The sequence below is a fragment of the Culex pipiens genome, chromosome 3 (genome assembly GCF_016801865.2).
Source record: "Culex pipiens pallens isolate TS chromosome 3, TS_CPP_V2, whole genome shotgun sequence".
In the NCBI taxonomy this organism is placed as follows: domain Eukaryota; kingdom Metazoa; phylum Arthropoda; class Insecta; order Diptera; family Culicidae; genus Culex; species Culex pipiens.
The window spans coordinates 127,276,537-127,300,184 of record NC_068939.1 but is presented as its reverse complement, the minus strand read 5'-3'; the positions used below and the strand labels follow the sequence as shown (position 1 = coordinate 127,300,184).

The 23,648-nt window shown below is 42.3% G+C and overlaps 3 protein-coding genes across 4 annotated transcripts in view; 1 reads left to right on the top strand and 2 right to left on the bottom strand.

Annotated features, from left to right (window-relative positions):
* Positions 1-1,112: 1,112 nt before the first annotated feature.
* LOC120414426 (phagocyte signaling-impaired protein) lies at positions 1,113-10,224 on the bottom strand. The gene is made up of 8 exons (XM_039575606.2): positions 9,969-10,224; positions 8,436-9,153; positions 8,254-8,374; positions 7,919-8,191; positions 7,667-7,862; positions 6,456-7,600; positions 2,109-2,337; positions 1,113-2,048 (listed from the first exon to the last, which is right to left on the bottom strand). Exons 1-8 carry the CDS (start codon positions 10,015-10,017, stop codon positions 1,870-1,872), a joined length of 2,910 nt encoding a protein of 969 aa, XP_039431540.1. The 5' UTR covers positions 10,018-10,224; the 3' UTR covers positions 1,113-1,869.
* The window catches only part of LOC120414391 (5'-nucleotidase domain-containing protein 1), a 313,824-nt gene continuing 296,204 nt past the window's right edge, over positions 6,029-23,648 (bottom strand). The window contains exon 3 of the mRNA XM_052710218.1: positions 6,029-6,038. The gene's annotated coding sequence lies outside the window, so the exon portion shown is untranslated. The remainder of the gene's footprint in view (positions 6,039-23,648) is intronic.
* LOC120414427 (phosphatidylinositol transfer protein alpha isoform) overlaps positions 13,236-23,648 on the top strand; it is a 58,453-nt gene continuing 48,040 nt past the window's right edge. Inside the window, exon 1 of one of the 2 annotated variants that reach the window (XM_039575608.2) lies at positions 13,236-13,920. In XM_039575608.2, coding sequence (XP_039431542.1) covers positions 13,904-13,920 — 17 coding nt within the window. In that variant the 5' untranslated portion in view covers positions 13,236-13,903. The remainder of the gene's footprint in view (positions 13,921-23,648) is intronic. The other variant, XM_039575607.2, reaches the window with a different exon arrangement.

Below are 23,648 nucleotides of genomic sequence, written 5' to 3'. Positions count from 1 at the left end.
ATAAAACATCAAGATCATCAAAACTAGATCTGGAGCAAATAGGTAACAGTCGTTGGCCACCAACGGCGCCCGCCATGTCAGTTTGTAGATCTCGGGGGATTGGGACGGGAATGTTAGTTAGCACAGGTTGCTACCAAAGGTGGGTTCTATACGATATCCACACCCCCACGTGTGCCGGAAAAACTACTTCTACTTGGAATTTTGTTAGTGGGTTAAGGTAATGGCCAGGATTCATCATAGAGGATGATGATGCGACCCAATAATCAATAAATTTTGTTTAATAGTGTGATGGATTATGAATTCTCAAGGCAAACAGTCGGATGATGCGGATGAGACTATTCCCGGTTATTTGGTGTTGATTTAGAATAAATGATTCAATCTTAGACAGCCGGCTGTGGAAAGATAAAACCAAATAATATTCGAAAACGCGAAACCGCCCGGATAGAAAAACAAACGCAATCGGGGGGACAACAAAGACGGAAACGGCAACGAAAATTTTGCGTGATGACCGCGATCCGCACCGTTCAACTTCACGAACGCAACTGTCAAACTCCGCGAAACCGACCGGATAGAAAAACAAACGCAATCGGGGGAACCCACAAAAATGCAGTATATAACGAACGGGGTCACTTTTTAGTTTGACACCCCTTTTACACGGAGTTCACACACACTACCAAACGATTGTTGTGATAGTGTGCGTGAGCGCTGTGTAAAAAGTGACAGTTCGTCACTTTTTAATTTGACTTTGACCAACCAACGGGGTACAAACTAAAAAAGTGTCAAACGAAAAAGGGGGTTGTTGTTTTTAATTTATTTATTTCTGGCAGCTTTAACCTCCTTGGTCATTCGCTGCCCAACCGGGGGTTGAGCGTACAATAATCACTCACTAAACGCTCGCAAATAACGACATTAAAGAAAAATAAAACAAGACTGCGCGTCTCCACTGCCACCGTTCAAATTATTGTATTCAACTCGTTGCAAAGCTTGATTTTAGTTTTAAACTGGAGTTTTTGAAAATAAATAAAAAAAAACTTTTCAAAGATAACTTTTAAACCAAAAAAATGGACAAAGAGTTTCTCAAAAATTAAAAATACTTAAAACACGTTTTCAAATTGCGAATGTTTCAAAATCGTTTTCTTTACTTTATTCTTCATCGAACCGCGTGTTTGTGTGAGTCGTAATCTCCTTAAAAATAGTTCAACTTAATTAAATATTATGAATAGTCGTAATAAATCGCTAATCAGATAGTTAATTCCTGGCGATTGCTGCTGCTTGCTTTGCTGCTCGGTGCCACTGCTGCCTGAATTATTGTTTTATTTTAATAAAAACTTTCACTGGGAACTCAAGAAGAAAAAAAACGCACTGCACTGTCTTCTTAGCGTTACTTTGTAATTTCATTTAACGGTTTGTGTGTGACTGCCTATGTTTTGATTGCTGCTTGCTCACATTGACGACGAGAGGCTGTTTTTTGCTTTAATAAAAAAAATGAAAACTGTTCACAATTTGATGCAATTTAAACACGATTTTTGTTTTAACAATCCTGCCTCGCGCCAGCCGAAATGGGGTTTCGCAAACAAAATAAAGTGGTAATAATAATGATAAATAGACAATTACAAACTTAGGCGCAATCGCCGGCAAACGCCTCAAACTTTGACGTTCGCTGCTGTTGCTGCCTCAATTCTCGAGCACAAATTTAATTTAAGGGGAGGAGGAGGAAACTGGCTTAAGGACGTGTCCGGTGTGTGCGTGTGGTGCAAACGTTCTGGCGCAGGCTTCAAACGGAGATGAGGGCGGTGTCTCTTACTGGTTACACTCAGTCAAGGTCCATAGCTTTAACAATTGAACACCTTTTGCTTCGATCGCATCTCTCTAAATCGATTTGTTAATCAGCTTCAGCTTGTCCTTCAGCAGCTTCTTCAGCTCGGAAATCTCAAGCTGGTGGCTGTCCATCAGGTTCATCCGCGCAGCAGATTCGCTCTTGGTCCCCAGCGACATCTGCTCCAGAGCGGCCGCCAGCGAGTTCGACAGCAGGGGAAGTTCCCAGGAAGCTACAAAAATAAATCGTTAATCACCAAAGAACCGACTTCGAACAAATCCGTTCAACTCACAGAGAACCGCCTCGCAGTCGACGAAACCGGTCTTAAGCGCGCGAAGAACGTCGGAGACCAGCTGCAGACGTGCCTTGTCCGTCATCAGGACGATCGGGGCTTCGTGGTTATTCTGGTCGGCGCTGGGGTCGACCTTCTTTTTGGGCTTGCGTGCCGGCTGAGACGGGGTTGGCGCTTGCGAGAACTTGTCGAAGCACACGGTGAACACAAACAGCACCAGGCAGGCGATCTGGAAGATGAAACACGAACAAAATTTTCGATTTTTAATTTGAACTTCATTTTACTCGTATTCATTACAAGTTCAAGCCGTCATCGGGGCGCAATCAATGCTGTCGGCATAAGCACGTAGTTGAGCTGATCTGTTGCAAATCATGCCTCTTGTGACGATACCCACTCTTCGCACAACTCCTTCAAAGTCGATATATTAGACAGCGCGTGAGATAAGCCGTTACCTTTGCTTCGACCAGCCGAGTCAGTTTGTCCGGGAATCCGTTCTCGTCCACAATCTGCTGAAAGCCTTGAGCTATATGAAGATGTGATGTGTGGGCACGTTGTACTCACGACATTTTCCACAGATCTGCCGGAGTGAGACACCTTGGTCCGTAGCGGCTCAGTAAACATAGCCGTAGAGTAATGCCAGCTTGTGGTTCATCCTTCTCCTCCATACATTGTTCTCAGCTACGCCGCCAATGATCGTCCTAAGCACTAGCCGTTCGAAAACCTCAAGCGCTTGCAGATTCTCCTCGAGCATCGTTGACAACGACCAGACCGAAAGGTGTTGTGGAGTCCATAGCAGGCACAACTACCGATGATGATGCGCCTCCGATTTTTTCTGGTCCAGTTGTTGTCTGAGGTCACCAACAATCCGAGGTTTACAAACTCTCCACGACCTCGAACTCGTCTCCGTCGATCGTCACGCTCGGTCCTATGTGAGGCCTAAGGGACTCGGTTCCTCCTGCCAGCAGATACAACGCCTTCGCCACATTCACCCTCAATCGAACCTTCTCCGCTTCTCGCTTCAATTCAGTGCACTTCCTTGGCCATCTCTTCAAACGTTCTGGCGACAATTTCCATGTCGTCAGCAATAGCAGATGACCTGGCTGGATCGATTGTTTTTTTCTTGGATGGCTCACCTCATACCCATCTTTACATACAATTTTTGTAGTATGGAAGATTCACGAACAGAAATCTTTCGATAATTCTTCGTTAGTGTTTAGAGAGTGTCATGTAATCTTACTCCAGTTCCGTGTAATGTCTTTGATCACTCAGATTGCATCAACTTTAGGATAATGACACCATTTTCAATTCCACACGCATATTGGCGAGGTTAAACCGCGACCAGATTCACGTTACTTTTGATTAGATTTATCATATGTGGCCCAAAGTGATCCCATGTGAATGCGTACCGATAATGAAGATGACCGACCGTGATAACGTGCTCTTTCTCTCAGTACCATCCTCATCCTGGCTCACTTCTTCTCCAACGGCCGTTGCCGTACGAACTCCTTGCAGCTTCGTTAAAACTCGTTGATGTTGCTTGTCGTCTATGCATTCTCTGGAAGCTGGTTGTAATGTTTAAATCCTTTGTAAAAAAGCGTGGTCTGCATGCCTTTTTCCAGTTCTGCAATCTAAGATCGTCAGCTCCTCTAGTGTCATGCTCATGGATATCTCTTCCTGGCGCCATCCTTTTTCCATACGATAAACAAACACAAGGTATTCGTGTACTAGATTCTTTGCTTCACCGACATTCACTGCAATCATTCGAGCATACTCCGTCGAGGCGTCAGTCGATCAGGCGCATTATTTTACTCTGTAGCATCTGCGTCCTTTTCAGTTGTCGTTGTGTACAACAAACTATTTCCACTTCAACAGCAACAAAAACAACCTTCAGCAGTACACCAGTACGATCAATGAACGCCATCAGTTGTTCCTTCACGATTGTCTCCATGACCTTCTCGTACAGCGGCAACATGTTGATAGGGTTGTGGTCCTCCGGATTCTTGGATTTCGGAATTCTTCGGGATGGGAATTCAACTCGATACAGCGACTTGTTTACGATATCCAGCAACTCAACCGCAACGACGTCCAAAGCATCCATCATGACCCGTTTCGTGACATTTACAACTCCATCACAATTCTTATAGGTTGTTAAACAGAGGACAAATATACCTTGTCGCAGTCCCTTGCGCGATTCGATCGGGTCGGACATCGCTCCCGAAATCTTCACGCTGCACAGTGCCCCGTCCATCGTTGATTTCACCATTCTGACCAGCTTTCCGAGAAATCCGTTCGCGTGCATGATCGACCGAGTCGTAAGCGGCTTTGAAGTCGATGAACAGGAGGTGCGTCGGGATCTGGTACTCGCGACATTTTTGGAGGATTTGGCGCAGCACAAAGATTTGGTCCGTCCCAACGAAATCCTTAGCTCGCTCCGACAGACGACTTTGTTGGCCGCGTTGAGAATTGTGATGGCTCGGTAGTTCTCTGTTGTGTTCCGTGAGACCTAATTTATTTAATTCTTGCTTGTTCGAATGTCAGATGTAACATGGTGAAAATTTGGCTAACCATTTCATGGTTGCTTCGATTGCTTGAAGTCCGGGGTGTGCAACATCTGTCCATTAAGGCCAGCACAGATGTGACTTAAAGAGATCCAGGTCGTTGGCCATCTTCAAGCGGTGCGCAGCATACAGCTGCTTGCTTTTGGACCGGCAGGGTAATGGCGACTGAGCTTAACGGCTTGTGTTCCACCATGGTGGTGTCATGCTTGAGGTTTTGGAGGCGATGACATTCAGTGATTAGTGCTTCCATAGTGCATGCGCCCTTCGCGTTTGCCTCGAGCAAGGACAGAAGTCTTGTGCGGATGTCGGCATCTTTGGAAGAGCACAAACCGCAGATGAACAACAGACTCTTGAACTGGTCCGCCGTGAGTTTCTTGAGTTCGAAGTCTGCGAAGTGCTTGTTGAAGATGCCAGCGTATGTCACGAAGTCGTCTGACTCGGTTTTGGACAGTTGGAGCTCTTCACCGTCTCCTTGAACTCGATATCACGGGGATTCTTCGGGAGCACGAAGTTGACGTTCTTGTCGTGCACGGCCACTTTGAGGATTCTCAACAGTAACCGAACTTTAGCTGCGTTGTCCAGCTTCGCGCCATTCTTGAGAAAAAGGTCCTCGTATTTGCGGTACCACCGGTCAAATATGAGTCAGTCAGTAGACGAACTCCCGGATGTTGCACGCCAGCGTTTCGATTATGAATAGCGGACCGTTTGAAGACCGACTGAAACCGGCTTGCAGGTTGAGACGCTCCAGCATCTCCATCATCCTTGCGTTCTGGACCTCCAGCCGCTCGTTCTGCTGGAGAGATCGTTCGTACAACAGCATAACGACATTCTTGAGATCCGCCACTCTTTTTCAAGGTAAAAATCTTACTTTTCCTGGTCGCCAATATTGTGTTTCGCGAGAGTTCATTAATTTGATTCTAGTTTCCTCCGTCGCGTCATGAAACCTTTCCGGGATTGGCTAAGTTTCTTGTAGAACTTACGCGTTTCGTTGGAACGATACAGCTGTTCCATGTTTCTGGCAACCCAACTCTTCCAGGCGGCGCTTCTTATCCCGAAAGAGTTGGGTTTGCTGTCATTGCAACCATTTGTACGACTCCTTGTTCTCATGGGTGTTATGCAGCAGACACTTGTCCCGCGCCGCTTTCATCTCGTCCCAAATCGCCTGACATTTCTCGTCGAACCAGCGCCCGAGGCCGCTGCGTTGATGGCAGGCCTCCAGAAGGGCTTCGACGAGCTCACCCTCGTCAGGCAGCGCAGCTTCGAGTTTCCGCGCGTACTGGGTAGCGACTTCGTGGTCCTTGAGTCGCTCCATGTTATACCGCTGCGTTCGACGGTACCGGATCTTGTTGACCTCGGCCAGGCGTTGGCGCAGCTTTGCCACCACCAGATAGTGGTCCGAGTCGATGTCCGTGTCGTTTGGTGATCTCCAGGTGTACTTGTAGAGGAGGCTGTGCTGGAAGAAGGTACTACGTATGGCCATGTTTCGGGAGGTAGCAAAATCGATGAGTCGAAGGCCGTTCTCGTTCGTCTGCTGGTGAGCGATGAACCACCCAATAACTGGTCTCCTCCCAATAACTCCTCCTGGTCAACTTGAGCATTCAAGTCGCCGATGACGCGTAGCGTACTCGTACCCAACACAACGTAGCGATTTGCAGTTCCATGTTCCGAATTTCCAATCGGTGTCCTTTTTGTGTTTAGGTATGTGCCGTTTGTTCCGTTATCTCTTCTTGATTGTTCGTAGTTCCTGTGTTTTCCAAAAGATACATTAAATAATGAAATGAATTCTCACCTCAAGGCACGCATTGACCGTTTCGTGCACCTGCTTCCGGTTCCACAGCAAATCTCCGCTCTTGTTGTACTGCCCGATGCTGTCCGCCAACAGCGCAAACAGCTCGTTCACGCTCTTCACGCACGCTTCGGCGCCGCTCCTAATGTCGTCGTGTTTCTCCCCCTTCCACAGTGCCAGCAAAAAGTCCGCCACCGTCCGGAGCGTGCTCTCGTATGGCATCCGTAGTATTAAATGCAACCGCGACGGTAGCAAATTGACTAGAAATTTCGCACTCATCGGCTGCCGTCCCTTGGCGCGAATCCTCACAAACAGATCCTCCCAGTGGCGCCGCATATCCACGGCCGTCGTGTAGTCCTCGTCGGTGCCCTTGGTGAACAGTTCGATGAAGGAACTTGTGAGCCGCAGCAGTCCCGAGCGGAGTTCGAGTAGCTCAAACTCTTGGCTGTAGCTCTCCTGGCGGAACTCTTCCCGCTGCTGCTCGACCGTCTTCGGTTCCAGCGCTACGGCTAGGGTTTCGCCGTTTGTTTCGCCCGGGGGCAGCACCTTCGTGTAGTCCACCACCGGATCCCAGGCGACGAAGATGGTCAAGTCGCGGTTGTCGCTCAGCTCGTCCCACTTGATCCGGTCCTCGTGGGGCTTTATCCGCATCAGCCGGTACGCGGAGAGATTCTGGGCCAGCGTCCCGCTGAAGCAGACCATCTCCAGCAGCAGCGCCTCGACCGAGATCAGCGTAAAGTGCAAGCTGTTCGACAGTCGATCCCGAAAGTCCAAGAACTCAATCAGCTTCGAGAAGGAACCAAAGTTGTACGACGTCTTGAGGAACTCCACGCTGTTCTGGTGGTCGTTGATGAAAAAGTTCAACGTCTGGTCGAACAAATGCTTCGTCGGTCCCGGCAGGCCTCCGCTGCAGAGTTGCGCACAGTGCAGATAGCCGAGCGAGTCCAGCTGGATGTGCTTGATGTCGAGCGATTCGTACATTTTGTGGGCGGCATCGAGCAGTCCTAACCGGTGGAAGGCCTGCAGCGCGAGCAGCTTGGCGTGAAAGTTGTTGATGCTGTTCGAGAGCAGATGGTGCAGCAGGCAGAGGGCCTCCACGAGGGGTTCCGAGCGCTGCAGGTGCCACGCCCGGTCGTACATGATGTGCACTAAGGGGGAGAAGAGGAACATTTATGAATCAAAACTTGACAATTTGGCAACTTCTTCTAACTCACCCGCCAGCAGCGCGTACGGATCTGACGGGCCCATATCCGTCGGCAGCAGACCCTGCCCAAACGCACTGAACCCGTGCTCGTAGTGCAGAGTGAGCGCCGTATACAGCGCCGTCAGGTGTTCCTCCGTCAGCGCTGCGTGCGCCCCGCAAAAGCGCGCAATCTGCAGCGAGCAAATGTGGCGTTGCATGTGCTCCTTCTAAAAATAGCCATCAATTAAAACTCGCTTTTCTATTCGACCACAGTTCCACTCACATTGCTCGGCAGCGTCACCGGGTTGATGCGACACTCCTGCATGAGTTTAGCCGCGAAGCCAGGCCGCTTGGCCGGTTCCACGTACTCCAGGAACAGCTTCAGGTCGTTGGCGCAGCACGTCTTGTCGCCAAACATGCGGAAGTAGTCGAGCAGCAGGTCCGTTAGCTCGCCAAACAGCTGCTCCCGGTCGTACCGGTTCTCCACCATCAGCCGGTTCAGCTCGAGCCGGGCCAGGTAGGGCCCGCGGTGCTTGCGCGGCTGCGATTCCATGATCTTGAGGGAGAAAGTTGGAATAAGCAAAAAAGTTGAAAGTTTCTAGAACGGCAACAACTCACTCCGCAGATAAACTCGTGGCACATGTCGACGGTGTGGTCCGTTTCCGGTGGCTTCTCCTGGCTCTTGTTGAGTTCGAACGTCGACTGGATGTAGTCCTGGTAGTAGTCCCACCGGTCAGGGCTGAAAAAGAAGGCAAATAGTTCAAAACCCAAACTCTCTCAACCAACCCAGTCTTCCTCACTCCGCCTCCAGCAGCGTCTTCATCAGCTTGTTCAGATCGCCCCACTTGTTGAGTCGCTTCAGCAGGTCAATCTTGATCGAGTGCGGCGCCCCCGGATACAGCTTCTGGCACACCGAACCCTCCAAAAAGTCCAGCATCTCCTGGTACTTTTCCTGGTACTGCAAGATCTGCAGGTACAGCTGCACCTCCTGCGACGCCTCCAGCTTGTTCTCCGCGATCAGCTTGTCCACCATGCGTTGGGCCAGCGAAAGCAGCAACTTGCTCTTTTGCTGGTCGTTCCGGTCGGGTCCCCGCAGCGCCTGCAGCACCACGCTCATGACCGCCCAAAAGTAGAACGGATTGCGCGGTTTCAGCTTGTACAGCTGCAGCGCCACCGTTTGCTGCGCCTTGAAGTCGTTGACGCGCATGTGGGCGATAAACAGCTGCGACAGAAGCTCCTCGTTGCCCGGGTGCAGCTTCGAGGCGTTCGTGAACAGCGCGCAGATCTTGTCCAGCTGGTCCGTCTCCTTGTAGCACAGCGTCATCACGTGCAGCGTCGTCGACTCGGAGGGCGTTTCCGCCTCGAGGGCTTTGATGAGGGTGGCGCTCTCCTCGTCGCGGCCCAGCCGGATGTAGGCCCATGCCTTGAGCGCCCGGCCGCACTGGATGGTGGGGTTCTTCTTGAGCACCTTCTCGACGTCCTGCAGCGCTTTCTTGTAGTTGCCGATTTCGATCGATTCTGGAAAAAGGAAGAGCAAATGTTTTTTCCTTATATTCTTTTTTCCAGGAGTTTGAGTTGGAATTGCCAAAAAAGGTACTCGACTCAGCAGCCCTAGTTTTTAAAATAGTAGTTTATACAACAAGGTTTTTTTCAGCACGAGTTGCACATTTAGCCAACAAAGCTCAAGTTTTCCACCGAGTTTCATCTTACAATTTTTGTGAGCGAGTTGTGGCGCCATTACTATATGCCATATACTATATTATACTGATTAATTATATTATTTTAAATTAAATCCTACACATTCAAAAACTTCAGCTAAAACTAAACTTTGAACATGTTTAGCGATTTGCTATGTATAGTTTTTTCTCGTTTAATGTTGTACATTTTGATGAATAAATTACGCATAAAACACATTGTATGGCAAGAAACTAATTTTAAATACTTTCTTTAGTTGATAGCTTCCAAAGTTATGAGCGCTTAACAAACCCTTCCGCACTTGCAACTCAAAATAATCAAATCTGCAATCAAGACACTCACAAAATCACTCGCGTTCACATCTGTCCCTCCCACTCGCACCAACTGCTGAGCCGCTTGCGTGTGATTGAAATAAACAATAACCTCTCTCTTTTCGCGAGAATGCGATGACAAAAAAAATCAGAAAACATCGCACAGAGTGAAGGATTATTCTGGTCAAAAATCAGAGAAACTAAATTACTCTAAAAATGTAGTTTTCTCAAACCAAACATCAAGCAACACAAATCACACGTACAGTTAAGGTTTTTCCATTCACAAATAACACTTTCCCTACAAAAAAGCAACCCCATTTAACTCACCAAAAATTGGCCGGAGCCTTCGCTCGACGACGAGCTCCACGTTTTGCATGTTTCGAGCGGCGGCGGCAGCCGGTGGTATGTCCGGGATGAAAAAGGGCACAGCAATCGCTGGTCAAACGAGCTCGGTGCGTGAAGTTCCGCTGGAAGCCGGCCTAGCTGTCTCGCACGATCACGCACGAAATTTTCGCGAAAATAAAAACCGCACGCAAAAATTCACCAACCCGAACAACTCGCGGCCGAAATGTCAGAAAAAGTCTGACGTTGCGATGTTTTTCTGGAGATGTTTTTTTTTTGCCTTTCAAGAATTTGGTCGATGAGGCTCAATACTGGGGTAAAACACGGAAAGAGCGAGAAATAATTATTTTTTTTTCAAAAATCTAATGAATCAATGTTGATGAGTCGATCGAGCTCGAAGTCAAAAAAAATAAATCAAAATTTAAGAAATGTTAAGTTTTGATTGTGTCCCAGGATAACTTTATAATCAAAAGAAAATTTCTAGGGTTTTTTTTAACCAAACATCATGATTTTCTTAGTTCAATATGTATCCCATTTTTCATACGAATTTTTCAGTTCAACCAAGAGTTCAACCCAGGAGTTGGACACTCAGCACGCCGTGCGTGCTCCGAATTAAACAGCCGCGCACTGCTCGCGCACCCTTCGCGCACTCTCGCGCACCATCACGCACCATTATCGGGAAAGAATGTCTAAAAACTTGGCAACACTTCTAGAAACGTCATTTTCAGTGATGTTTATAAACAAACTTGAGCGTGATTGGAGGTCCTCGTAGGACGGAGTGGTCCCGCCGTTTACTTTATTTACTAGTAAAGGTCAATCTAACTGCGTCGTACGAGGTCTTGACCAGGCCCGAAACGCTGTCCTTCAGCGCACCCAAACTGGACGGAATCGTGGGCAGTTTGTCGCCGGGCTTAACGTCGTACATAAAGTTCAACCCGATATTGGTGTACTGCTTGGCGTACACTTCCGCCTCCAGGGTGCAGATGGACGCAACACCGTCGGCACCAACCGACTTGTACAGCACGCGACGAATGCACCCATCACGCAGGCCAATGATCAGACCGGCTAAGCCACTTTCGATGGTACCGACACAGAGCATTGTGTAGTGTTCCGTTCGTTATTCCGGCGAACTTGACTTTTTCTCAAACGGTTCTAGATTCCTCCGACCGACGTCAATTTGTTTACAGCTAAGAGCGCTCCCCCGATTGCGATTCCTTCCTTCTCTGAATAGGCCAAGTGATGGGAAGATCCCCAGGTCCAACCGGGAAACAACTACATACAGAAACATGACACTCGACAGAAACCAAATAAAACTGTTCGGATTGCAATTGAGTAATTTATTATTTTTATTTAGCTAAGTATTTAGTAATAAAAATGTACTAAATTTTAACAATTTCAACTACTCGCTACATTTTTGTCGCAGATAAGGCGTGTGCAGAATATTGGTTCGTTGAATAATAATAGAAGATTTTATGATTTGTTGAAGATCGTATAATATTTTAGAGAAATCTGGAATAACCACTTTAAAATGTTAGTACCGAACATCTCTTGGTAAGTCGACATCCACAGTCGACACCACGGTCGACACGCACGCTGCGAGAGTTGTTCAAGTGTGAGTGAATGGGCTGGGTCGAGTGTGTCTGCGCAACGCGAAGTATTGGTGATGAAAGAAGAGAGCGATAATGCACGATGGAGCTCGCGACGAGGAGTGGAGAGATGCAATGTGAGAGCAATGACGTTCGTGTGCTCTCGGGGCGATCAAGCTGGGGAAAGTTCATGCATCTTGAGAGAGGTCTTCAGTCTCGTGTTTAAAGTTGAAGCGAGTGGTTAGTTTTATGCGGAGGGTGGTGGGAACATAAAACTTTAAAAAGAATTTTAATCGCGAGTTATGATGCGCCATTAGATTTAAGAAAACGTTTCAAAAATTCGCTTAGGTTACCACAATTTTGACTTGCACTTTACCACCAATTAGTCCAGCTCGTCCACCTCTTTGCTGGTTTGACCCGCAGCAGAACCGACGCCAAAGCTGGCTTCGATTCCAGCATCAAATCTCCATCATGACGATACTCTACCCCATGCGCTGCACCGGAACGGCCTCTGTGTTGATCAGCATCTGCTACGGGCTGACCTGTCTTTCCGTCCAGTTTCTTGATGACAGCGTCCTATTCCTCGACCGGCGATTACCTTTTCGTCCACATTGATGTCCTTGCCGGGTTTAGGAATTTATCGATCCAAGCCCTGCTAACTTGTGTTTCCGCCTCCGGTGCCAGAGCAGTTAGCTTCGTCATCGCTTAAGTTAATTCGGACATAACCAAACATTCCACCGACGACGTTCCACTGTTGTGCTTTCTACTTGGCCACACACTCCTCGTCTGCGGTGTCTTTACCGGTTCTTAACGCCAGTTCCTCTTCCTTCAGCGGACTTCCAAACCCGGAACATTCTTTTCGGATCGACAAGCTCAGCACAATGTTAGTAAACAATCTCTACTTTTTCCTCATTTGACATTTCAAAATGAAGTGGTGCCAGTTTGAGAGAAAATGTGTTGTGACAGTTCAGGGCGTGAGCTGTGTGCGCGCACACCGCCAGCACCGTCGCGCACCATGTTTCACTCTGAACACAAACGCTTATTCCGAAAACCGTGTAGAGAGTCTAACCCCTTGGATGAATCTACTGTTTCGAATGATCTGTTTTTTGTTGATTTTTTCAGTTATTTACAAAAAAAAACTAGATTTGCAGCATAACATTTCTCACAAGAATTGGGTCCTAAAATGAAGCTTAGATTGCTGATATTATTGTTTACAGCGATAAAGCTTATTTTTCTAAGTACAATGACCCATTGCACGACCACAAAGAGTTAAAAATGGATTTTTGAATCAATTTTGAAAAATTAACCCCGCGGTCCTTCTTGAAAGAAAAGCTCCTACTTGACAACTCTTTCCAAGGGGACCATAGTTGATCCATCGAAAAAATTTTGTCTTGACAAATTTTTTTTTTGCGTTAAAATGAAAAAAGTGATCAGAAATGGTTTTTAATCGTGTTTTTTACCGTTCTACATAAAAATTGACGTGGGGCTTTAGTACCCAATTACACGACCTTTCCAAAACCCATCTCAGAATTTTCTTGTGCAAAATCCAAAAAGCCCCTCGCTTCTGTCACCTGCGCCACTCACCCGTCACTCAGCCGTGAGTGCCTCACACACACCACCCCACCAGCAAACTGTCACCTCAGCCGCGAGAGTGCGTGTGAGTAGACTCATCTCATCGGTGAAAATTTGCCAGCCACAGTTCTTCAAGTCGTTCGGTCCGCTCCGGTTCTAGTTTTTCGCCGTAAAAATCCGCAGATCGTCGGGTGAGGAACACACACACACACACACGCACGCACGCACTAAATCTTGCTTGCTGCTGCTCCATCTTTTGGCCATCGTCGTGAAGGAGGTGCCCCCCGCGGGAACGAGTGCTTTTTAGTGCGTGAAAACCGGAAATCGAAGATTCGGCAAAATTTTCCAGCGCCTGCTTTGCTCCATCATCTACCCATCACGGTCCCTGTGACGCCCATGTGCACCACATCCTAGTAGGTTCGCTGCTCAGCTGCACTTCCGTCTCGATCCGTGGCGAGAGGATCGTGTGACCAAATCGTTCCGGCGTTCGAGGGTGCACTTTTCCGGTTCCGTTCCAGGGTGACCAAGTGTGTTGAGAGGTGTCATTGGTGTTAATCTAATAATTGGCAATTATCGAGGTCAATCACGGCCGCGAAGAAGAAGAAAGGCTCATCGGTGTGATTTCGGTGTTGTTCCGGGTAAATTGCCTGTGACGAATTTGTGAGGGGCCACTTTGTGGTGTGACTCATTTCGTGGAAGTACTGCTGCCGTTTCAGATCCGGCTTTAGAGAAAGGAAGGTCATCTCCACAGACGACGAAAAGATGCTGATCAAAGAGTTGTAAGTAGATTGATTCTTTTTTTTCTGCTGGTTCGTTTCCCTTGTTCCGGACTACCTTTCGCTAGGAATCTACTCGAAAGAGATTCAAGGTTGTTCTCCATCTCAAGTTCCCTTCATGAAAGTAGTTCAAAACCACACAAAATCAAAAAAAATCCTTAAAAATCGAGGAATAAAATGACCACGCATGCATTCCTCTCGGCGGGCCATGGAAAAACGGCTATGAAAATTGATTTTTCCTCCACCTCCGCGCGCGCCAGGACCTCTCTACTGGGTAGGAATGAAGAAGGCAATTCAGTCAGGGGCAAGAGGGTTCTGATAGATGTCGGGACAAGTGCGGGACGACGAGTCAGTGTTGCCGTTTCAGTTTATTTTTTATAAATATTTTTTTACAAATATCAAATAAATTGAGAACGCAAATAGTGGAAAAATCCGTAATAACTCTTCAATAGGGCGAATCTGCATTTGTAAACAAGCAGTCTATCCCTTTTGCTAAAGTAACAGCAACTGACTGCATCCATAGTCATGTTTTAGTGGTTCTCAACCTTTATCGTTCCTTTCCCCCTTTGCTGATTTTCAAGAAAAAAAAAGGTCCTATAAGCTATTGTGTTTCATATGTTTCTATTCAGAAAAAAAACTCTAGATATAAAGATCTAATATTTCTTTGGGATTTCCATGTTAAAAAAAAAATTAAAGTCTCAGAAATTCTTAAACATTTTCAATGTTGAAATTTGTTCAAATTAATGGTTATCTTTGAATAAATGGCAAACTTTCGAAAAACCTTATTTGAAGACTGAACATGTTTACAAGAACGTGGAATTTTACAGAAATTACTTGATAAAACCCAATTATTTATATCCAGAAATCAAATGGATATTTGTTTTGGCAAGTTCGTTTAAAGTCATTTAATGTTTTTACCATCCTCAATCCCCCCCCCCCCCCTCCCCCTTCAAGAGTGACCAAATTCCCCATAGGAGGGAATTCCTCACAGGTTGAGAAACACTGAACTACATGGCTTGGAACGGTGGCTATTAAACTGTAAAAATTGCCAAGAAAACCATTTAATAAAATGTTGAAAAGTTTAAAAAGTTAGTTAAGAAAATGTCGGTTAATAGTCGGCCAAGGGCTGCAAGATTCCAAGTAACCACAGTGCAATAAATAAAGTTCCCAGTCCTGCTAGTTTGAACTATGTTTTAATGCCTTTGGATACTAGGGATGCCCAGGTGCAGGACATCCTGGAAGGAGCGGAACTGACTGTATCGGCAGTCCTGTTTGCGACTGTCGTAATCAGGGAAGCGATCCGCCAAATGTTGGTTGTTAGTATTCCTGATTATGAGAGTCTGAACAGTATAGCTCTGGTCCTGCATCAGTTCCCTATCCTCATGCCTCCCCGTATGCTAGATGATGACTTGAACATCTGTCTAGCTGGCGGTCGATGATGTCCATGTTTCGAATCGTGGTGATTGTTCTGTCTTGTCACATGTATTTACGTAACTGACGTATAGGCGAGTGACAAGGTAGCACTATCATGACGAAGTATGATTGCGTGGACGGCCATCACTAGGGAGTTCCGTAGTGATTTTTCAATGGAGCGTAGCCTTGGGTGTGAGCAGGCAGCCTATTCCAGTCACATTCAAAGTGAACTGTTTGTTTGCAACAGGGGTTGTGCCCTTTTGGGAAGTTACTTCGGAATTTAACGATCCTTAGGGAGGATTCTCCAGGACAATCATATTGAAATAGCCGAATGAGGAGGGCACGGAACAACGCAGTTGGTTTGGGTGCATACCCAGATTAGCTGTGTTGTTTTGGGTGGGATTGGGTTATTCGTGAGCAAGAAGTTCATGTATTAATGCATCTTTTTGTCTTCATTTTCATGTCATGCCTGGGTCTACGACTGGAGGACGGTCGCACCAGGACAACCGAATCAAGACGTCTCCGGTGTGATATCTATCACATTGGAAACAACAGCAACAACATCAACCTGATGGCACTCAGGTTCCGGAAAGTATTTGTATCGTTATTTTATAGTTTTTATATTTTATTAACATCCCTTTCTTTGCAGAGCATGGACAACAATAACAAAGTGGCAATGTGGGAAAGGGAAGTCATTTGTGATTGTAGAAGGTATTGTTTTGATTCACAGCATGTTGAACGAACTGTTGTGGATGTACCTAGAACATCGCAGCACGGGGTATTTCTTCTGCACATTTCCAACAACAGTATACTTGTTCGGTAACTTGGCTGAGAATGTAGCACAGTTACCGAATGCTGCTCGTAAACTGGGCTGAACGAAAAATGACGAGGGGACCGATGCATAACATTTTCTCTACAAATGTAAAATGATGGTTGCTTAAATTTCTTTCAGAGCTCACCTTTAATTTTTCCTTAAATTTTGACTTAACATTTCATTAAAACTTAAATATGATTTCTAATTTGCTGAACTTGCTTGTGCATCCAGCTTGTGACCCCTCATCATTCCGGTTTGTTTGGTTATTTTACGTTTGTCTGCTTTTTAAGTGGGCTACAGCCCAAGTAGTTCAGTCAAACAAGCTCAGTTACCGAACCAGTACTGTACTTTAATTTTGCTTCACTCATCTTTCTACTCTTCTTCTCTCATTTCCCAATAAATACTGAAACGTGTTTTCCCTAACCAAAACAGTTTACCTTAATATGTAAACGAAACGATGTTAACTGCTGTTTATCATTGATCTTTCCTTTACTTATTTATTTATTAAAATGTAATTTTCATCGGCTTCTACTCTTCTTTCCTTCAAACTACAATTATTCTTTCAGTATCGAACTTTATGTAGTTTGCTTTCTTTTATTGTCTATTGTTTAAATCTACGCCCTTTTCTTGAAACAAGTATGGTTCGAGTCCTTACTTAATATATTGAATGATCACACACATAAAATTATTGTATTTTTGGTAAACTTTTGAATAACATGCTTAGGTCCAAAACATTGTAACAAAACACCGCGACAGAAGAAATAGCAACAGATTAACACGATTCAACATTAGGGAAGATTTCAGGAGAAAACAGTACACAGTAGAATAACAACTAGTTTTTGAATTCAAACAAAAAATAAAACAGTACTTGCTTTAATGAAAATTGATAGGCACACTATAAATGGTTAGGTGCTTATACTTACATCAAACCCTACGTAATGTACCACCCCCGGCCGAGTTAAAATGCGTAACCGGAAAAGAAGGTGTGCATGCCTGGCACGAACACTCAAAGCGTGTTCTAGCGTGCTGCTCGTACTGACTCAGAGCAAGGGTGAGATGTAGGTGTAAGGGCAGTGCGTGTTCGTCGGGAACCTTGTGCATAAGATCGGTCAAGGCCCGTTCTTACACTGAAAATTGCGAATTGCGAATTGCGAAAATGTCGGTTAATAGCATTATTTTAATCTTCTCAAAGTGTCATGATTTTCTCAATGAACATGATTTTGAATCGGAACACGGAATGCATTTTCGGATTCTTTGCACAATTTTCCACTAGGAAAAGATAAAATAAGTTTGTTAAAAATAAATATTTTGTGTTTATGCAACAACATTTTTAAAAATCTCCAAAAGTTAAAAACTTTTGATTCGTATTAAAAAAAAATCGATAATTTTACAAACAAAACTAGTTTTAACGAGTTTTAGAAAAAATAATACATTTTCACAATTTTATCTAAAACGTATATGTATTTCGTTAATAAGCTTATAAACTTGGTTAACTAAATATCTCGGATTAGTTTTCAAAAAGCCGTACGAGCCATTTTTTATTCGACCTACTTATGAAAAATTAATATCAAAAACGCCCGAGATTGTTCATCTACACGTCCTTCAAGTGCCCCAAACTAAAAATAAATGAAATTTTGTCTCATTTTCGAGAAAAACGAAAATTAGTGTAAGAGGTCACGGTGGCTCTTACGGCTTTTTGAAAACTCACCCAAGTTATAAAGATTGATTTTTTTTTTTCTTTAAAACTATATCACCAACCTTAGCGATAGTACATTTGACGTAAAAATATAATTTAAAACACCTTAAATATGATTTTAACAAGAACAACTATGACTTTCAAAATCAACCCGAAATTCAAATTAAGAATTTTTAAAGTTTATTTTTTTAAACAATATTGAAAAAACTTTTTTTTTTCTAAAATGGTGGCCTACCCCAGTACATGTTTTAAACTTAATAATGTTTAGAAAAACCTTACCAGTTTGAAAACATTCCAAAAATAAATTGATATCCTACCAATGTCACCCCGGTTTACGGTACTTTTTGTGTCGAAATTTCAGAAATCGAGCCAAACATTATATTAGGGCACAAAACCAAAACGTAAACATTTGGAATTATTCCACTATTCCATTCATTAGTACACTCCCCACATGCCCTCCAGGAATCAGATTGATAGCAAACAAGGAACTTTCTATGTTATGAAGTGAAATTTTCATACATTCTTAACACTAATTCACTTCATAACAAAATTGGTCGAAAATGGATTATTTAATACGGCCCCGCGGCTGCTGTTCAGTAGACTTTTAAAGATATTTAAAGATTTCACCTTTCACATACCTTAGCTCAGGTCTGCCCAACGTCCGGCCCGCGATGGCATTTTGAAAATAATTCTATGAATGGCCCTAAAGGCTGTTCATGAAATACTCAATAAATAAATTGAGTGTCAAAATTAGAAAAATAATCTTGAGATTAAATTTTCAGATATAACAAAACATTTATTTGATATATTTTTGCTTTTTACATAAAATTTGGCTTATTCATTGTTTTGTTTGTATTTATTAAATTATTTTATTTCACATTTAAAATTTAATTTTGTTTGAATTTAATTCCTATCATTTTTCAGAATCAATTATTTATGTAGAAAAATGTGCAAAAAGACTGAAAGACACTAAATTATTTTTTTTAAGTTTTGGCTGTTTTTACATCTAATTCATTTTTTTTTATTTTTCATAAGCAAATATAACGTTTTTTTCAGAACAACTTTTCAATGCTAAAGTTTTGCTGGAAAAAAGCGTTTAAACATAAAATTAATCATGTCGAAAATAAAGATGCTGCTAATAAATACTAAAAAAATCAAAATACGTCATGATGTCCGATATATTTTTTATAAATTTCAATAATAAATAATGAGAAGTTTTAAGAGAGACGAATAAAAACCTACCAGAAATAAATTATTCTACAATATTTTAAATTTCGTGTCATAAAAATCATTATAAAATGTTTTGTAAAATATTTGAATAAAGGTGCACAACAACGCATTAATTGCTTTTCCGTAAAGAAGATTTGAGTCCAAATTTCGATTCAATAAATTTTATTTTCTTCGTTGATTTTACAAACTTGAAAAAAAAACTGGCAACGACGAAATAAGATTTTTTTGTCAATAATATCAGCGTATTTAATTTCAATCGACAAAACAATTTCAATACGATTTTAAACAAAACAAATAAAAATAAAATAAATAATCACATGATTGAAAGTTTGTTTTTCTTTCTTTAAATCAGGATACATATATGAACTTTATTTGCAACACTACTTTATTTATTTGTTTACTTGAAACAACCTATTAAAATAAACTTTATGAAAAAAATGTTTACTTTTACTTTTTTTTAGTTCCGGCCCGCCACTGCATTAGAAAAATCAGATCTGGCCCACAGGGCCAAAAGGTTGGGCACCCCTGCCTTAGCTACACCATTCGATCACAAAACTTAACCAATTTTCAAAATTTCCGCTGAATTTCTCATTATTTTTAACTAAACAAAAGAGCCCATAAACATCATCAAAAGAACAATCAGGTGACAGCGCTTTAGTGCCCTTCCAGTTCTCTTCGAAATGCATTTAGAAAGGGCTCATTATGAACAACAGTTGGAAAGTTAAAGAAAGGGCCCAATAACGAGATTTTTAAAATTATGAGTTTTATTGCGAAAATCAACATAAATTAAGAAGCATTAAAGCAGAGTTGAGGATAATGATGTGTTTTATCGTATCATCAGTAAAAATACCACCAGTCAAGCTTTCTTTTTAAATAGGAATTGAAACAAGTTGTCCACTTTTTGCCAGCGATTTTCTCGAATCGCGGTTTTTGGTTTTGGGCCCTAATGAAATGTTTGGCTCGAAATCAGGTTTGAAATTTTATGTTTAGTTTTTTTTTGTCTCCCTTTGATCTGAGTCGAGGGACAAAAATATTAAATAAAATTTGTACCAGCCCAAAAATACAAGCAAAACGATGTAAATGAGCCAAAGTCGAAATGAAAACAAAGAATGCTCGTCTCTAAAGTAAACATCAATTGCCATGAACAGGGCAGACTGTATACACATCATTTTTTGCTCATTTCAAAAAAAAATCATTTGAAGTTACAATGGGAGTTAGAGAGTTAAGTTTAATATGAAGTATTTTGCAAAATACAATTTTGCGGGATTTAAAAAAAAACCATCTGTCAGGGTATTCAAAAACACCCAAAAAGCAATCAGCAAAAAAAAAAAAGTTTTGGACCAATTTTCGGGCAACACTGGTCCGCCCTCATCGGCTGATACGCGAAAGTTGACACGGCGGTCACGTCATGGTGACAGATCATGCGATTTTCTTCCCCCCTTTGGACTCTCGTCCGTGGCGGCGGGCGACTGTCAAAAGTGGGCGAGAAACTCACCCACATCTGTACACTGTTTGTAGTAGTGGTAGTAAGAAAATGAGTGCCCCGCGTGTGTGTTCATATTTTGCTGTTGTAACGGTAGTGGTTGTGAGCGACGACGATTTGCATGAATGAAAACACGCGTTTTCTTCTTGCGCGTTGCGTTTGTGTTGGTGTTTGTGTTCGGGAGCGAGATTAGAGTGACAACAGAACTTGGAAGTGAGTGAAATTGCAAGTGTCAATGTTAGGATAACATGAAAAGAATAACATGAATGGAAATCGAAGCGATTGATCTAAGGAAACTTAACTCTTGTTTGTCGTTTGATTTAAATGAAATTTTCTCTCAACTACAGTTTAAAATTTGTTGGAGCTTTTGAGAGATATTCATTTGCTCACCTTGAACCTTTGCTTTTAGTTCTCCAGCAAAGATTCAGCGGTTCAATATCTGCTGACATGAAGCGTGTTGGAATTATTACGTAACTTGTTCTACAACAACAAAGCGAGAGAAAGAGAGAATAGTTAGTTGTGCCGAACGATATTCAGCATGATTTGACGAACACAGAAGACTTTTCTGTTATCTCATCTTTATGATGTGTTCATATTTTAGAGGTTTGTGGTCGTTTACTTTTGCGAATAAAACATGGAATCAAAAATTTAAATAAATAAATGTAAACTTTCTTGCTGTTTTATACCTGAATTATTGTCACTGTTTTTTGCTTGCATGTATTCTCCAATCAAAATTAATGCAGACTATTTTTGGTTTAGGTTATTTAATTAAATTGGGCGAGAACGAGTTGAGTTTCTTAATGGACGAAGTTGATTTCATAGGTTCGTTTTGCCAAAACTCAGAGCGTATGGTGCTGTGTCCCTACGATTCTTCCTGCCCTGTGATGTGTATCAAACCCTATTTGAGTCGTTGCTGTAACGTTGACAGTGCTTTGTAAGTCAACGCCTTAATCTGTCAGGAAGTAGCAGTTATACCAACGTTAAGAAATGTAAAACTACCTTATAAAAGCGCCCTGCGCTAGTAGTTCGTCCTCTTTCGTCAACGGACCCTGGACGAGTCGGGTCAACCAAGAAGTCGTCGGAAATACAACCCTGGTAAAGTATTTCTACAAACTGTCTTTTATTCCCTCGTATCACGGTACAGCACCCTGTAGATTCGGGATTGTGTTGTTGTTTGAACGCTCCATGCTCAAACTCAACCCACTTCAAAGACTCATCTCTGTGATAAACTTTACGCAGTAGGCCTGGTGGTTTCAATGTTTGTGATGTCCCAATGCATTTTAATGGAGTGACGCACTACAAATGTTAATAAATTACAAGTATTTATCTTTTGAAGGATTTTTTTGATCGATTTGGTGTCTTCGGCAAAGTTGTAGGTATGGATAAGGACTGCACTGAAAAAAAAAATGATGCACGGTAAATTTTTTTTGGTGATTTTTAATTTCACTTTTGTCACTAAAACTTTATTTAAAGAAAAACAATATTTTTTTTAAAATCTTTGACTGAGTTATAAATTTTTGAATCAATACAGATTTTTTCAAAAAATCAAAATATTTTTCAACTTTATTTTTTGATATCAAATCGAATTTGCAATCAAAAAGTACCTTAGTAAAATTTTGATAAAGTGCACCGTTTTCAAGTGATAGCCATTTTTTGGTAACTTTTTTGAAAATAGTTTAAAGTTAGTGCCAATGTTTGCCCACTTTTGAAAAAAATATTTTTAAAAAGATGAGAAAATTCTCTACATTTTGCCCAGAGTTTTTTTTTTGAAGGTCCTATAAGCTATTGTCTTTCATATGTTGATAGGACCTATTCAAAAAAAAAAACTCTAGATACGACCTTTAGTTGCTGAGATATTGACAGTTTGCATGTAATATCGAAGCATTAAAAGTAAACTGTATCTTTTGTCCGGTCTAAAAATAGTGTAGATTGAAAAAATTTTTTTTTTTGATTTTTGCACAATAATCATAGATATTGGAGATGTGCTTAAAACTTTGGAAAACAAAAGCAAAATTCTTAGAAATTGTAATAATTTTGATAAAAGAATAACACCCTACGCTATCTTTCTTAGTAAAAGTTGTAAAATATAACATTATTAAAATGGGTTTTTTTCTTTCAATTCTTCTTATGATTTTTTTTAATGTCCAAAAGTTTATTTGACGCTTTTAAGTGAAAACCTCAGCTTTATAAATTATTGAATTGAAAGAGTTTTTACGAAAATTTTCAAATTTCACGCGAAATTCACTAAAATAATATTTATTAACATTTTGAGGTTCTTCGACCCACCGTTGGGGTGAATGATCGAGGGATTGGAAAACCTTCCCATTTCGAGGATCTGACAACCCTATCAAAAGTAATGCACACATTATTAGGTATAATTAGAATTATAATTATTTTAATATAAAAAGTCCTGATACATAATCACATCTGAGCAATTCTCTCAGATTTCGGTCATTCGATTTTTTTTTTGTATCCGACTGAAACTTTTTTGGTGACTTCGGTATGCCCAAAGAAGCCATTTTGCATCATTAGTTTGTTCATATAATTTTCCATACAAATTTGGCAGCTGGCCATACAAAAATGATGTATGAAATTTAAAAATCTGTATCTTTTGAAGGAATTTTTTGATCGATTTGGTGTCTTCGACAAAGTTGTAGGTATGGATCTGGGTGATGTATAGAGAAAATGCGTAACGTGATTTTCGAATGATCCCACTTTGTTTACATCTACAAAGTAGCAGGCTGTTCAATCACAAGCATGACTTTTTTCTTACAGGTAAATGAGCTGTTTTAAAATAATTTTATTTTGTCTTGTTTTTAACATTTTTTGCTGAAAAATGGTCGCGTTTTGATCGATTGGAAGAATTTTTTTACGGGTGACGAAGAACTGCGGCGAGAGTGGCATTCTGCGATGTCGTAGATAAATTCCCTGGCTGATTTTGGAATCCTGCAGCTCTTCCTGGTCCAGTGAAAAAACATCACTAATTCTAGCGAAGCTGATCCAACAAATAGAGATGATTTTCACTGAACCAGGTTTGCAAACGGAATCAAACAATAAAGACAACTTCTGGATGGATATACCCACATCGACTCCAT

Coding starts and splice junctions, on each gene's coding strand:
- LOC120414426 (XM_039575606.2), bottom strand. CDS start 10,017: ATGCAAAACGTGGAGCTCGTCGTCGAGCGAAGGCTCCGGCCAATTTTT. Junction 7,863..7,918: donor CGGTGACGCTGCCGAGCAAT/GTGAGTGGAACT, acceptor GGCTATTTTTAG/AAGGAGCACATGCAACGCCA. Junction 7,601..7,666: donor TCCGTACGCGCTGCTGGCGG/GTGAGTTAGAAG, acceptor TCTCCCCCTTAG/TGCACATCATGTACGACCGG.